The sequence below is a fragment of the Lacerta agilis genome, chromosome 8 (genome assembly GCF_009819535.1).
Source record: "Lacerta agilis isolate rLacAgi1 chromosome 8, rLacAgi1.pri, whole genome shotgun sequence".
NCBI classification, from domain to species: Eukaryota; Metazoa; Chordata; class Lepidosauria; order Squamata; family Lacertidae; genus Lacerta; species Lacerta agilis.
In genome coordinates, this window is record NC_046319.1 from 50,099,401 (window position 1) to 50,115,884 (window position 16,484).

The 16,484-nt window shown below is 45.0% G+C and overlaps 1 protein-coding gene across 1 annotated transcript in view; it reads left to right on the plus strand.

Moving 5' to 3' along the window:
* Positions 1 to 1,002: 1,002 nt before the first annotated feature.
* The window catches only part of GPI (glucose-6-phosphate isomerase), a 32,840-nt gene continuing 17,358 nt past the window's right edge, over positions 1,003 to 16,484 (plus strand). The window contains exons 1-4 of the mRNA XM_033157383.1: positions 1,003 to 1,177; positions 12,202 to 12,292; positions 13,411 to 13,479; positions 15,916 to 16,035. Of these exons, the coding sequence (XP_033013274.1) occupies positions 1,059 to 1,177; positions 12,202 to 12,292; positions 13,411 to 13,479; positions 15,916 to 16,035 (399 nt within the window). The 5' untranslated portion in view covers positions 1,003 to 1,058. The remainder of the gene's footprint in view (positions 1,178 to 12,201; positions 12,293 to 13,410; positions 13,480 to 15,915; positions 16,036 to 16,484) is intronic.

A 16,484-nucleotide genomic window follows, 5' to 3' on the forward strand; every position in this document is an offset into this window, starting at 1 on the left:
AAGAGAAAATATTACTAAAGGAAGTCAAATATAAAATGCACATTTAAAAGAGCATAATTAGCAAGAGAACAAAATATTATAATAAAAATAGAACATATCTGCTGCTGTTGCTGCCACTCTTGCCAATGGTGGTTCATGGCAGGTAGCGGCTGTGGAAGCTCAGGCTCCATGACCTGGGTCTGCACTTAGAGACAGCCAAGATGGTCTCTGACCTCTTCAGCAGCCTTTCAGGGCCCCACTCTCCCAAGACAGGCAAAAAAGGGCCAGTATGGCAGGTAGCATGTTTTTCAGAAGTCACAGCCTGGAAAATGCAGAATTTCAGCAGGAAATTTCAGGGCATGCAGTGATTGGAAATGAAGGAGTGTGCCCACCCTAAAACCTTTGCCTAGTAGGAAGTGATCTCTAGTTACCGGTACTTAATACCTGGGAACCTGTGTGTTTTGTTGAAGGCTGCAGCAGATTTGGCTATGGGTGGGTGGGTGGGTGCATAGCTGTAGAGTGTGACTGTGTTTATTTTTGGAGCAACTCATGCAGAGATGCTACCAGGCTGGTGGTCAAGCTTCCCCCCGCCCACCTGCTCCAACTACCCTGAGAAGGTTCGGAATCACTGTTATTTTATTTAGTATTTATAAAAAATATATATGCTGCTTTTCAGACAAAACAGCAGAGTGGTTTACAACACTTGTACCTAAAAACCATACAAAGTTAAAATCAGAAATCAGCTACTGTGGAACGATGTCTTCTAGACTGTCTGGACTCCCCCCCCCCCTTCCCCACGGAAGAAGGCAGGCAGGAGGAGCGGCCCGGGCGGGCACTCCAGCAGAGACGCGCCCGGCAGCCTCTTCTCCCCGCGAGGGCGGGGCCTCCTCGGCCGGCTCGCCACGGGGCGGAGCTTGCTGGACAGGGGGCCGGTTCGCCCGCCCTCCGCGCCTCCTGCTCAAAAGCGCCTGCTCCGCCCGCCTCGCTTCCTCCTGCTCCGCCTCCGCTTCCCTCTCCGCATCCGCATCTCTCTCTCGCTAAGCCCGCCACCGCCGCGACGCGCTCCGCCACTCGGCATCATGGCTCTCTCCGCCGACGCCGCCTTCCAGAAACTGGCCGCCTGGCACAAGGCCCACGGCGCCCAGCTCGTCCTCCGACAGCTCTTCCAGGCCGACCCGGAGCGCTTCAGCAAGTTCAGGTCGGTCCGGCGCGCCCGGCGAACGCGCACGCGGCGGGGCCCGACGGGCGGGCTGCTGCTCCTCTCTGGCTGCGCCGGGACTTGTCTCTCAGCGGCCATGGAGCCGCTGGTCACCAGCCTGGGCAGGGACACCTGGCATGGCTGGGCAGCTCGGCTTATGGCAGGACGCGCTGCAAAAGCAGCTCCGGGCTTGCCTGATCTTCTGTAGCCCCGAGGCAGGACGGGCGCGCCGTCGGGGCCGCTGCAGCCGCTCCGGTTGCCACCCGCCTGCTTGCCCTTGACTCCTCCTTGCAACGCGCTACGTGCGGGCAGGCACAGCCGCGGCTGCCGGGAGAGCGAGAGGGGCATTGTGGGCCGTTCGCGCGGGAGGCTTCGCTTGCTGAGTCACGGCGAGCCGCCTCGCCTCTTCCTCCACCAACCCAGGGGAGGCCAGGTCTAGGGGGGCACTGCCCCACCGACCTCGGCTAGCCCCCCACCTACCTGCTTGCCCGGCTGCCTTTTTGCTTACTTAACAACCAGCCCTAGGGATGGCTTTGCCTGCCCCATTCCTCAGCCTTAACCTCAGAGGTGCCCGAATGGAGCTGAGCAAAGAGCAGGTTTGAGACGGAGTCTAGAATCGTTTATTGGCACCTGCTGCTGGTCTCCCTGACTTCTGCCCCACTGCTCCAACCCCCCATTATAATGCACGGAGGGGAAATGGGGAACGGGGCGTGCCATTCATTGCCTGTCGTCTGTGCTATAGCTCGACTCGTGCAACAGATCTCAAACGGCTCTCTGCGCTGTGCGTAGACCTTTTGGATCTTTCTCACCTGCTCCAGGTTGTTGCTCAAAACTGGGTTCCTCCACCTTGTCCATACTGAGGAGCCAGGAGCTGGAATGATGATGGCACATTTCCCTGACATTCATGGGGAGGGGGGTTAGGGAAGCGATGAACATGGCCATTAAAAAAAAAATTGTGACAAATCACCTTAAGATGTTTTGGAGTGGCTCTGAAAGAATCCACTCTGTGATTTAGTAATTACTCGAAACTTAAGATCTTGCAGTGCCAGATTTTGCAAGTTAGTATGGAAAGAATAGAAATTGATTGGCTGAACTACTTGGCTTCATTTCAAATTGTTATGTGTTTGACTTATGGGCAGAGTACCGTATTTTTCGCTCCATTGGATGCTCCGGACCACAAGACGCACTTAGTTTTTAGAGGAGGAAAACAAGAAAAAAAAAATTCTGAATAAAATGTTGTACTAAACGACTGTATTTAATAAACAACTGGTATTGTTGTTGTTCAGTCGTTCAGTCGCATCCGACTCTTCATGACCCCATGGACCAGAGCACGGCAGGCACGCCTATCCTTCACTGCCTCTCCCAGTTTGGCCAAACTGGTATATCACCCCCCAATATTTTATTATTGCTGCCTGTGAACACTGTTTTTCAAGCCTGTTTTGGGGAACGGAGGTGGTGGGGAGGATCCAGCAGCATCTCCTCCGCTGCCCACCACCGCCCGCTGCCTCTCGCAGCTTGCTCGACAGGGAGCCTTCGCTCCATAAGACGCGCCAACTTTTCCCCTTACCTTTTCGGAGAGAAAAAGTGTGTCTTATGGAGCAAAAAATACGGTAAGTCCCCCCTCCCCCCAAGGTTGAGCAGTCAAGTCTTAGCCAGAAAAAGGCCTTCAGCCAGGTAACTTCTAGATCTTTTGGACTGCAACTCCCATCAGCCCCAGCCAGGACACTTATTTGATACCAGCGCTGATGTGGGTTGTAGTCCAAAACAGTTGGAAAGTGCGCCAGGTTGGGGAAGACTGGCCTACTTGCTATCTGACAATTTACTGAAAAGGGTTGGACTTGGGACCTTTTGCATAGGAAGCATAGGCTCACCATTGTTGAGCTGTGGCTGGTGTAACAGAAGGTGGTTGCAGCACACAACCAATATTGCTTCACAATTTGTCCACAAATGAAACCCAAATTAGGAGACTGATTCTGTGATGTGCAAAATAAATGCAAAGCGAAACTTAGAAATTTGGGGGGGGGGGTTGGAGGTGGGGAGTGGGTTGAAAACTATAGAGTCGATTCCCAGGCATGGCCATAGTTTCCAAGCACCTAGAATTCTTTCTAGTTTCCATTTCCTCTTTAAAAACGGGGAGCAAATTCTTGTCCATTGTCACGTCTTTTCAGCTTCTACTCCTTTATATACAGCGCAATCCTATCTAAACAAGCCCCATTACAGTACCAGGAAATGTTTTAGGATTGTGGCATTAAAAAGCTACCTGTGTGTGTGGCAGACCATTAAATGGCATTTTGCACATTGTGGAATCTGCCCTAAATTTAGTCATATGGCTAAGGACAGTGAAATGATCAGTAAATGTTTCCTCTTGAGGTTGAATTTCTGCCTTTATATCTTGAGGACTAGGCGATGATTGTGCTTTAAAATGGAAATTACGTGGTGTGACTCCTGGTTTCCATCTGATTGCTGCTTATTCCTGACATAGAGCATCTATGAGTGCCTAATCTTTCTCTAATGTGGAAATTTTGCCTCCTTATCTGATGGCACTTCCAGACCCACTGTATTCAGGTGGGATTCAGTCGCACCCTGGCAAATTTCAGGTTGTGGAAATAAAGCTGATTTGGAGCTTTTGCACAACAAATAAGGGACTTCTTGCCATAAGAAAAAGTGTGGAATGGCACTTGTATTAACATCGTTGTCCAGCCTCCTTCAGACAACTCCACGAATGACCAGCATTGTCTAATGCCCCTGCAAATATGGAAGGCAGCTCAATAAACAGGACATCTGTGACCCCAGTGGCATCCAGAGGTTGTGTTCCTTATTTTATAGCATATGGGAGGGGAGCCTGGTGCTCCTTTCTGCTTTCCCTTTCAGCTCTATGCATGTGCTTTGGAAGGATCAGCCAAATTTTACTGGATCTGACATTTACCCAGATCCTTTGAAAAAGCAAAGACTGTGTCTGTGTGTATACTTTGTTTGCATTGAAAGCTCCAATAAAAATTATTAAACAAACAACAAAATAAAAGCTATAAAGAATGAAATGCAGAGGCAGATTAAAAAGGCAAATAAAATCTGCACATAGAGAAATATTCCCAACCCCAGAGGTTCCATATTTCATAGCAATTAATTGAAGTAGATGACTTCTCCACTCCATAAACAACAAAGAGGAACGAGCCTCAAACATCATAGAGCTAATGTACATTGAAGTATAATAGGCAAATAAGCTTTATCTCTGTCTACCTCTTGATTTACCGGTGACACTCATAGCCACAAGTACTATATTAGTAACACCAATATAGAAGGCCTCACATATGTGCACATGCTTTTTGTTTCTCTGTGGGGAGGCTGCTTCAGGTGAGGAGGGTGAAAAATGACGGAAGGGTGTGGGGGTCAGTGGCACTTGCTCAAAAAACCAAATGTGCCCACAGGCCTAAGAAGGTAGGAGACCCTGATCTAGGTGAAGAGACCTGATTAAATGAGCCTTTTGCCTCTGAATGGCTAGCCCTATCCTGACCTAAGGAGGCTTCACACATGACTGGCTGCATGGATATTGCTGCGCTGTTTGAAATTGCATTTACACCATTGCTTGCTTTTCTCCACATGTGGATGCACTGAAATAGATGTGTCTGCATTGGTGTCACAGATGTACATATCATGCATGTGATAACTGGCATCGTTAGGCACCTCATGCGATTGGCCTTTACCTCCCAGCCTTCATAATATGAGGCTTTTGTAACTTAAAAAAGCATCATCACTTTGCCTCCCACACATGAGGCAGCTTTCATTTTTAACTTTTGTAAAATCTTAGTAAAATGACATGCAAAGCAATATCTTGGTTACCCTGAGTGTGTTCATCATAAGTTTCATAAGGCTGGCATTTGTTGCAAGAGTTACCTAACAGCTTCAAAAGACCTTTGGGTAGGTTTTACAGTTGCACCAAAACATTTACCTCCTACTGGTCATTAGACAAGGGTAATTTTCTGAGCTTTACTGTTCCCTCTTTTTTTTTCTAGGAAGCTTAAGGTGTACAATATAGTTCTCCCCTCCATTTGATCCTTTCAGCAACTCTGTGGAGTAGATTAGGGACTGAGAGTCAGTGACAGACCCAAGGTCACTCAGTGAGCTTCAGGACTTTGAACTCTAGCCTCCCAGGTAGTCCAGTACTCCTAACCACAATCCAGGAATGTGCAATCCCATTCATTCAAGGAAAATTTTGGGAACCACTGAACTGGCACAGTTTCCTTAAAAACAATTGAAGGAAATAATTTCCTTCTAAAGGCTGGTTGATTTTTCCCAAGCTCACCTGTCTGGGGAACCTTATATTTAGTGGCCTGACTCCATTCCATTTCGTTCAGAGCACCTGAGGAGCAGATAGCGGGCAGATTGGCCATTATTCCTCCTATTGTACAATTCCCTGCAAAGTGAACATGTCTGAGCATCAGATCAATTTTTGATCTCTTCATGTGACTGCTCTAAAGAAACAGCCCACACGTAGCCCAGTCAGTGCCCCACATTGTTTCCTAATGCCTGCTTAATAGTAGCTAGAAGGTTTGATTTCAGATGAGTTTCTTTATCTGTAAAATGGAAATACGGGTGATTTTATGGGCCTCAGTTTTGCTGAGAGTAAGAAACTGTGATTGGGGTGGAGTCTTGTGGAAATTGTTTGAATCATGAAAATTTCTGCTGCAATAAATTGGTAGCAATCTAATGTAACATGGACAAAACTCAATAAAGTGGACTTGGTGTTGCCTAAACGTTACACGTCAACAAAGTCGAAAACATTTATTTTGATTTTTTTTGGGGGGGGGGTTACTTGTAAATATTTTAAGACAGGACAAGCCAAAAGTGTAATTTACCTTTATTTAGATCTAAAAAGGAAAAAAAAAATACTGTAGGAATCTAGTATCCTGTGATTCTTTGCTTTAAGAACACAAGAAGAGCCCTCGCAGGATCAGGCCAATGGCCCATCTAGTCCAGCATCCCAGTCTCACCGTGGCCACTGAGATGCTGATGGGAAACTCTCACGCACAAGAGCATCCCCCCCCCTCCTGCAGTTTCCAGCAAATGGTGTTCCAGAAGCATTACTGCCTCTGATCGTGCAGGCAGAGCATGTCCATCAGGTTTACTATCCATTGGTAGCCTTGTAGTTGCCACTGGCTTGTTTTCTGCATGGGGTGGGGAGACTATAGCTATTTCCTGCAGACAAGCAGATGGGTGGTGAATTGCAATGGATTTAATCAGGTAACTGTTTGGTGACTGTTGGAAGCTTGAGTGCCAATGTGTTATCTGTCCATGTTGTGTGAATGCTTCATTCTGAGACACCCGTGGAGGCATTTCTCTCTCTTGCAAATTCTGGGGCCTTGTGTGCAACAATCCTGTTCATTGGAAGGGAGCAGGTGGTCCATGTTCTGTTTCCTGCCCATCCCAGTATTGAGATCACCTAGTTGCCTGGCTAGTTGCCCAGATTCTTGCAAAGGCTAGATGGAGCTTTGTCTGGTCTAGAAGGGACCTGTGCTCTTGGGTGAGGTGGGCATTCATGGGATCTCTTAATGCAGATTTGTTATGTTAAAAGAGCCTTTGAGTATGCATTCTTCCTTTTCAACTGTCACAATGCATCAGCGCACCATGGGGATGATAGTAAAAATAAACTCTGCAAGGCTGAAATGAGCCCATCCCTGGAATTATTCTCAACTGCCTCCAGGGTGTGTGTTGTTTTTGGGGAACCAATAAAATGCTGCTGAACGTAATACAAGAAGCTGGGCTGCTAAAGTGATACTGGTGGCTAGCTGAGCTAGAAGCTTGCCTAGAGGCTGAAAAAGCTTTATGGGATGCCCTGTCTTCAAGCCATCTACTACACCATTTGAGGCTTATATAGAGCAGTTGATACATTCAGGAATACTGTAATTGAAAAACAAACCAAAACAATTTGATCCTCAAACCACACTGAACTGCTATCCCTTCTGGTGACCCATTAGTGCCAGTACAGTATAGGGCTTTTGTTTTATATCAGCCACCTTCCCAAACCTGGTGGCCACCAAATGTTCCATATCCTAGCCATGATGCGAATTGTAATCAAAAACATCTGGAGGGCACTAGGTTAGGGAAGGATGGTTCGAGTCAACCTGCTGGTATTTCACAGAATTTGTTATACCGCTTAAAGAAACCTCCAACGCTGTTTGCAACAAGAATAAAACAATAAAATATGTAAAAATGTAAAAACAGTTAATGTTGAAAAGTAATTTAAATCCATGACAAGCCAAAAGTAGATTCAAGCACATGTTAACATTCTAAGTATCTGGGTAGGCTTGTCTAAACAAAGTGTGGAGCCCGCCACACTAAAAGATTGATTTCCTCTTAATATTCCACCTATAATTTACTTTTCTTAGCTGTGTGGGCATGCAGAACACACACACACACACACACACACACACACACACACACCCTAGGCATCTCAAAGGCCTTGTTTGATATTCTAGCCTTTCTCTGCTTGCTTAAACTCATTGAAAAGCTACCGGTAAGTCTACATGGCCTGCCTTCAGGAAACAGCAACTGCTGAAATGGCATCACTCTTAATGGACGCTAGTCTACAGAGAAGGCTTTTGGAGCAGGGACTTTCCAGAGCGACCTTTGTGCAGAGAGTGTGTTATGTTCCCCTGCCCCCAAACCCCATTTGCTCGAAATCAAAAATTGTGTTTCTTGTTGGGTCTTGTTTCTTTCCTATTTTGGACTTGCATTTAGTGGTTCACCAGAGGTAGGCCAGCATGGTGCTGCTCTAGTTTTAGACGGAGACAATTTTCAATGTGCTGCTTCTCTTTTTCAGCATAGCAAGGACGTCCTAACAAAACGAAATTAATTGCACTTCCCTTTTCCTACCATCTATTGTGGCCTTTCTAGATGGCTGTCATGAACTTTTATCTGCTGACAGATGTGACCAGCTAAGCCACCCTTGGGATTAGATACCACTGATTGTTGCTTCTTACATGGCATGCTTTTCTCTACCCTCGTGCATCGTCTGTGTTGCACTCCTCAGAACAGTTGCAACACTGAAAACTTCACTATTCCACTAGGCACATGTGGGCAGTTCAGAATTCATTTTTCCACAGAGCTGATTGATTTCAATTACTATTTTTATTGTATGGTTTTATGTATTATTGTAAACTGCTTGTTAAAATACAATTTTTATTGTAAACCACTTTGATATTTTTCTGTGAAATAGCAATATATTAATTTTTGACTATCACTTTAGACTGCAGGTAGAAATCACTTTTTAAAAAAAAAAAGCTCAGTGATATGTAAACATTTTAATGTAAATCTAGAAAAATATAACAGGTCCCGAAGCACCTGGCTCAAGAGCATAAATAATTGCACTGGGTCAGACTTAAGGTCAGTCTAGCCTAGTCCTGTCACCTGATTGGCAGTAGCAGTCATGGCATTCTACATTTTTAGATGGGGTGGGCAGAAGGGAGATCTCTGGCTGTTTTGCTATAGGCTTTCTGACTCCCAATTGTTTAGCAGTAGCAACCACAAATCCAATATTCCCCCACCTAAATCGGGCTGTCAACATAAATACGGTTAACCAGTATTAGACAGTTGCGTGGAGCGGCTGAACAAGTTCAGAACAGGAATTCCTAAGTTCAGAACGTGCTTATTTAATTCTAACGGTGTGCCCTTTTGCATGTAACTCTGGTTGATAGATCTTTGAGTTCTAATAAACTATAGTAGATCCAACTAGCCTGGCATCTGGCTCTGTGTGTGTGTGTGTCCGTGTCCCCAAATGTCCGACAGAGCCTTGTTCTAGCAACCTCTGCCACTGCTGCACACAACTCTGAAATAAGTTGTGCAGCCCAAACAAACTAAGGAAAATTCCCCACAACACTTAACAGGTACACACAGACCATGTTCAAAGCATGGAAAACAGAAATAGGCAAAGTATCCCCAACGCAATCTCCACTAATTCCCCTGGGGTACCACCCATTATTCCACCATGCAGCACAAAACCTCCAGATAAAAACCTGGCAAACCAAAGGCTTATATCACCTAATAGAGTTCTATAAAAATAACAATCAAATGTCAACACAAGAAATCCAGGACAAACTAGAAGACACCCAAATGCCCTGGTTAGCACAACATCAATTACATACCTCCTTAAACATTCCAGCGGTAAAATCAGCAGCAACTGGGCCCCTGACAACCTTCGAAAACCTCATCCTAACGACAAAGGGACACGGCAGAGGGATGGTATCCGCAGTATACAAAATACCACTCCAAAATCCCATGAACCCCCTAGACGCAATCAAAAAACAATGGGAGGATGACATAGGCTATGAGATTAACCCCACTCAATGGACCAGAATGTGGTCTAACCCCCCTTTAAATCCATATCAACAAAAAGAAAAAAACTCACTCTGAAACTCACCTACAAGTGGTACCTAACACCAAGAAAATTAGCGCTAATACTCCCAGGAACCTCACCAAAATGCTGGAGAGGGTGCACCACCACAGGCACATACCTCCACATGTGGTGGGAGTGCCCCAAAATCCAACTATTATGGACAACAGCCATATGAGAAATATGTAAAATAGCTAAGCAAGTATTAGAAACATCTAAGACAATAATGCCCATTTACACCACAAAGAACTCATAACCCACCTACTTTCAGCAGCCAGAAACATCATATCCAGACACTGGAGAGACCTGTCAGGAGTAAGCATGGACCAATGGTACCAAATAGTATGGGAAACAGCCTTATTAGGAAAATTAACCAATAAACTGAAACTGACATGGGGACAAATGGAAGAAGACACCTTCACCCCAGTATGACTTCCCTTTATCACATACACAGCCCAACAAGACAATGACAGAAATCCACCAACAGCATACAAATCAATATGGCTAACCTGATCCAAAACACCCACCCACCCCACTCACAAATGAAAACAAAGATCACCACAGCCAATCACAAACAAACAACCACACCCTAGGGCAACCCCAACCTCTCTCACCACCAACGAAACACAAGTGAATAGCAGAGAACCTGCACAAGCGACGCTGACACAAATCCCCACATATATTAAGTAAAATAGAAACATTGCCACCCGACCCCACCCCCACTCACCTTTCCCCCCTCCACCTCTTCCCCCCTTTTCTTCCTAATGTCTCAACAAATGAACCTGATCTGTAAAAAAATGTTACTTGGGGGAAAAAAGACATTGCACACACTTTTGTACACCAAGAAAATCTTTAATAAAAATACATTTTAAAAAAATAATAAGTTGTGCAGCTCCATTCATTTCAGTGCAAGCTGTGCAGAACTGAGATGGAGCTAAATAGCGGATTTTGAGCCCCACTAAAAGTGGCATGTGGGAGAAGGGACATGATCCAGTGGGAAGCTGAAATAGGGCTGATGAAAGAGAATGGACCGAAAGTTCTGTTCAGAGTGTGTGTCTAGGGGTGTGTGCCATTTGGACTTTTTATCCTGGTGTGGCAGAATCTTTCACTTCTCCTAATCTCTCTCTCTCTCTCTCTCTCTCTCTCTCTCTCTCTCTCTCTCTCTCTCTCTCCCTCCGTGCAAGCATGAAATTCCTGCAGTGGTTTGTGGCCCATATCCGAATGCACCGTAAAGGTGTTTCTTAATTTCCCTCAAAATGTGGTGACAAGGGTTCTGGTCAGATCAGGGGAGGCCAAATATACACAAGAACTTGGCCCAACTCTATGCTTCTGTGGACTCATGGCTGCTGCCTGCGTGACTCATCTCTTTCCACCCGAGTAGCTGCTCTGTATATTCCTGGATGCTGCATTGCAGGATGGGCGCTCAAGCAGAAGGTGCTCTGTCAAGGGAGGCTTCAGAAAACATCTTGGAGGTTCTGCAAAACCAGCTGTGATAATAAAACTGGGACACCCTCTCCCTACCTGTGTTCTTGAATGGCCAATGTCTTGTTTCCAGCCTGCCCCACTGAGATTCGACTTTGCGTTTTCTTAATTAGCAATTCTTTTCCACCTCTGTACTGCAGCAGTCCAAGGCTAGTGTTAGAATGTGGGGTTGTAGCCATTGCCATTGGTGATTTCCTGAGTGCTCTGGCTAGCTTTGAACACTGTAAATCTGCAAATGTGTGTACACACTGTGGGAAGGGATAGCTCTCTTAATATTACTCTGAACTCTCTCTAGCCTCTGATGCAGAACGGGCATGTTTGGGCTGGCTGGCTAGCTAAGCGCACATATTTTGGAGACAGTTGAGGATTAGATTATACAACCCCCAAATAGGATTAGCATGTAAATAAGCAGAAGGGATGAACTCTTCTTTCTCCATGAATTGCCTTTGCCTTAAAAATAAAAACCCTACTATTCCACATGCTTCCTTCACAAATCATTATTTACTTTACTTTATTAATTTATATCGGGCCTTTGACCCAATGCAGGGCCCAGGGTGGCTCACAGCATAAATAAATAAAAAGATGCAACTAAAAACACACAAAATAAATGCAGTATTAAAAAGCAATTAAATCCACTGCCCTATTAAAAATACTCATGCATGTTTCTGTGCTGCGATTAGCATTAGATGTGACTCTTCACCTGGGTGGGTGCATTGATAAAAATAATCTTTTGGGAGGGGCACACACTACAGCTGCAGCTCCAAAGTCCAGAGTTGGACAATACTTTTATTAGGAACAACCAAAGTGTCATGAAATAGTGGCAAGCTTTTGAGTTTTTCGGAAAGTGGAGAGAGGAGGGAAGATGAAAAGGTGCAAAAATTATGCTGGAACGAGCAGACTCTGTCACAAAGTGGAGACTGCAGGCTGGTACCACACTTGATCTTACCCAGAAGCCCAAGAAGTGAGCTGAGGAAGTCTCTGGCTGCTCTTCGCCTTAATGTTTACCATTCTCTTGTGACCTGGGGCGTGTGAATACAAACAAGCAGTGTTGGCTAATTTCCAGTAAATCTTGTTTTTTAAAGTCACCCCTGTGGTGGTGCAGTGTTTCTGAAAATGTTCACATAACATGACGGCTTGCTTTTAATTCTTTCGGCAGCTTGACCTTGAAGAGTGACCATGGGGACATCTTGGTGGACTATTCAAAGAACTTGGTTACAGAAGAAGTGATGAAGATGCTGATAGAACTGGTAACTCACCTTGAACACGAATCCTGTTTATTTAGAGCTTCTGATTACAGAAATTCCAAAGCCGTTTGCAGCAGTGAAGCTGATAGTAATAAAATGTGTTGAGAAAAACAAAACATCGTTATTGCCGTAACCGAGAACATTAAAACGGGGCACGCAAATAAATATGTTTTTAATAAACAGGAAAAGCGTACTGCAGCTAGTAGTCTGCCACTTTCAATGTACATGAAGCTTTACAGAACACCTGAAGCAAATCTTAATACAGAACAAAAGTGGACTCTTGCCCACAAATGTCGGTCAGTACAATATAGTGTTTGTGAGCAAAGGGGTATTTCCAGTTTCCTATCATGGCCTTGGTTTGCTGTGGTTTCATAAAGCCCAGGATCTACCTGCATGCTCACACAGAGCCCAGCTGCCCTGACAACAAATGTAAGGGGCAACCCTCTCGTCCCTGCTCTTGAAAACTGCAGTCCAGCTGGACGGGGGGCTTCCCCAAATGACCAAAGCTAGTGCCCTCCAAATGCTTAGAATATCTGCTCCTATTAGCCCAGGCTTAACCAGCACTGATGGAAGGTGTAGTTCAAAAAACATTTGGAGGGTTCCAGGTTGGTGAAAGTGATTTGAAACAACCTGGGCAAGCTTCCAGGGGCCACGTGCTAGGGGTGGGCTGGGCCGGGGGGGTGGGGTGGAAATGGCAGAGCAGCGAGTGATTTTATACTTGTATAGACTACTTTGTACACACATTCACACACCCCTTTCTAGCTTCCATTCAAGTAAGCCAAGAGGGCATCATCAGAGTTGGAAGGACACATTCCAAACTTGAACTGGTGGGTGGGAGGATCTGGGCCCAGTAAGTGGTGTGGCTGCGATAGAGTTCAGGGGGCCTGGAGTGCCACATTTCGTCCTGGGGCTGAGGCTCCCCATTCCTGATTTAGAGGATCTTTTAGGAACAGGCAGAGAAGACTGACAGTGTGTGTGTGTGTGTGTAAAAGAAGGCTCCTAAGATACTAGGCTACTGGCATACTGGAGGGGGTTAGCGAGGGAGGGGTCACCTCTGATGTGACTGGTGGATTTGGAAAGCTGGTGGTTGCATTTACTAAAAGGTCAACTTTTACTTCCAGGCAAAATCGAGGGGCATTGAGAAAGCGAGGGAGCAAATGTTCACTGGAGAAAAGATCAACTTCACTGAGGTATACCAACTTTTTATTTTCGTCTGTGGGTTCCTGCTCAGTAACAGGGAGAAGGTGTTGCCAGCATACAAAGCATGTCTCTATGGGGACATGCCTCTTCTATGATCTTGAACTGGTTTCATATCTTCTCTTCCCCTTTCTGGGCTAATAGTAGCCTTATAGTTGTTACAGATCAAGCTGACTTGATGTGAAATGAACCAGGAAGTCCCCTATGGATCTCTGTCTTTGCTGATTGACCTTGGAGAAACCTCTTTTCTGACATCACCTACATGTGGATCTAAAATCCACAATATAATGCAGAGCTTGATAGAAGGATTTCTATCTCAGTAATTCCTGAATCAGCTCTGTATTGTATTGGTTATAATATAATAACCCGTAACGTGAAGCATGTTGAATCCTGGGCACTAAGTATTATTCTCCACACACATTCTTTTTCACTGCAAAGCAGAAATGCCCCCAAGTTTTTGTTGGAATTTTACGATTGCTTCACGTTAAACATTAAGTAACTTCTCTGAGATGTGTCAAGTGTGTAAAAGCCACTTCCTCTTAATGGCAACTGAAGCTCCCCTTATGTGGTTTTGGTGTGCAGTGCTATCTGAAGAATGGCCTCTGTTGTGTACCAAGACTTACAGATGCCCCTTCGCATGCCCATTTGCCCTGTGACACACAGAACGCAAAAGTGAGGGGCATGCTGCCATTTTCCTCAGTGGCACCCAAGTAGTGCGTGTAATCGGGTGGAAAGAAAGGAGTGTTTTGTTTGTTGCTTTTTGCAACGCTGTTGGCCATTTCTGCTTTTGTTGCTCTTCTGGAGCTGTTGCTGCAACAGAAAATTCATGTTGGTAAATTGTGGCGATGTGTGTGTGTGTGTGTTTGTGTGTTTAATAGATTTCTTTTTCATGTATTTGTAAGCTGCTGCAGGGACTTCTGTGGTTGGGGATGCAGTATACACATAACAAGTAAATCGTGCTCCATCCACACACAGGGAACAGTGCAAGGGGACTACCCACAGGACTTGAGTATAACTTGGTCCTCTGTGCCACTACTGTGCCAGAGTGCTTTCCAGCATCACTCTTCCTGTCTTGCCTGCCCCCAGGTGGCAGAATAAATTCCTTCCCTAGGCTGGCCCTTAAGAGCATCAGAAGAGCCTGCAGCTGGATCAGGCCAGTGGTTCATCTAGCCCAGCATCCTGTGGCTGGACCATCTAACCAAGCAACCTTGATTTCTTGTATGTCCCTTCCTGTGGGTAGGGGGCTGCCATCACTCCCTCCCTCCCTGTCTGCTGTTGTTGAACAGCATATTGTTATAAATAAGTTTGTCATTGCTGTTTAGTAATAATCCCTGGCTTAATGGCCTACCTGTGTTAGGACAAGTTACCCGTCTCATCTCACTAACTGAACATACATTAAAAGAAGCGGGTTTTATATTCTAAAACACATACTTACCCAGACTCTCTAGATTCTTTGAAAATCAATATGAGTAAAGAATTGTAGGAAGTCAACATGCAAGGCTCTCTGTCATAATTTTTGACCTTTAAGAATAATTTCTACAGCCTGTTTCTTGCTCCCATCATTCGCCAGATTTGTTCTTGGCTGTTTAAAAATGTCTGTTTCCCTCACCCCCACTTCTGCCTAGTGAAGCCTTTTTGGAAACCCCAAACTACACTCTAGTCTGTGGCATTTGACCCAGTTGTAGTTGTTACTGCTTATTTTAGTTTTTACACACACACAATATTAAAAAAGATCATTTATATCACCGGTATATTATTTGCATGTTTTAGAGTACTTGATTTTTCATTATTTTACAGTTTTCAACTCCTTACTGTGAAACCGCTTTCAGAGATACAAAACAAGGGAATGCACAAGATGTTTGAGTGGCTGAGTGAAGGTCAGGAGGGTTTTCTTGGTTCCAGAGGCAATCAGCGATTAGTGGTCCAATTTCCTTCTCCTTTCTGGCTGCTGCAATCTAAATTCCTTTGGTCCTCTTGGCTCAAGCACCTTTTGGTTTAGAAAAGAGACCCAATGCCCAGCATCCTTTGCCTGGGCGGCTCATATGTGCTACCGAACAGTACTTGTGAAATTTCTGGAAACTGGAGAGTGTCCTTGTGCTTGGGTCTTGTTTGTGGGTTTCCCATAATGAGCATCTGGTTGGCCACTCAGAACTGGATGCCGGACTAAATGGGCCACTGGCCTGATCCAGTAGCCAGACTCTTTCTTATGGTCATTGCAGATTTCTTATTCACTGTGGTCTACTGGAAGAAGAGGTTCCTAGTGGGTTGTGTCCCAAACTATAGAAGAAAACCAGCAGAAAGAGAACAGAAAATAGTTTGTCTTGCTCCTTCAGATCAGTACCAATCAGTTCTGCTGAGATTCTCAGTTTTGGTAACTAATTGTTGCTTGGTGCTATCCATAACTGTCTTGTCCTCTCTTCTCATTTTAGAACCGAGCTGTGCTCCATATTGCTTTGCGGAATCGCTCAAATACTCCAATATTAGTTGACGGCAAAGATGTAGTCCCAGAAGTGAACAAGGTTTTGGAGAAAATGAAGAATTTCTGCCAGGTATCCAAGTATTTGCTGGTTGTGCTCTGTGAATAAGGCAGGTATAATGTCGGCTGTCATGCGGACTAGTAGTCCCTCAGCTGTTTACATGTTTGTTGGAACAAATCAATGTATAGCAAAAATACTGTCTTATATAGTTATATATACTATATAACAGTGTTTTTCACTCTTGGGTCCCCAGCTGTTTTTTGATCCCAACTCCCATGATCCTTGATCAATGAATGGCCTGTGGGAATGATGGGAGCTGTAGTACTGTCTTTAAATAGCCCAGTTCTCTCTGCAAAATATTCCTTGCTATAGACTTTTTGGCATGCTCTGTAGGGTTGAGAGAACAACTTTTTTATATAGATTCTAGTAATGTAGCAACCCTTCGTCATACATACACAAAGCCCCATAGACTTAAATAATAAAGGTTGTATGAGATCACAGTCCATATAAGTGGGCTTCAT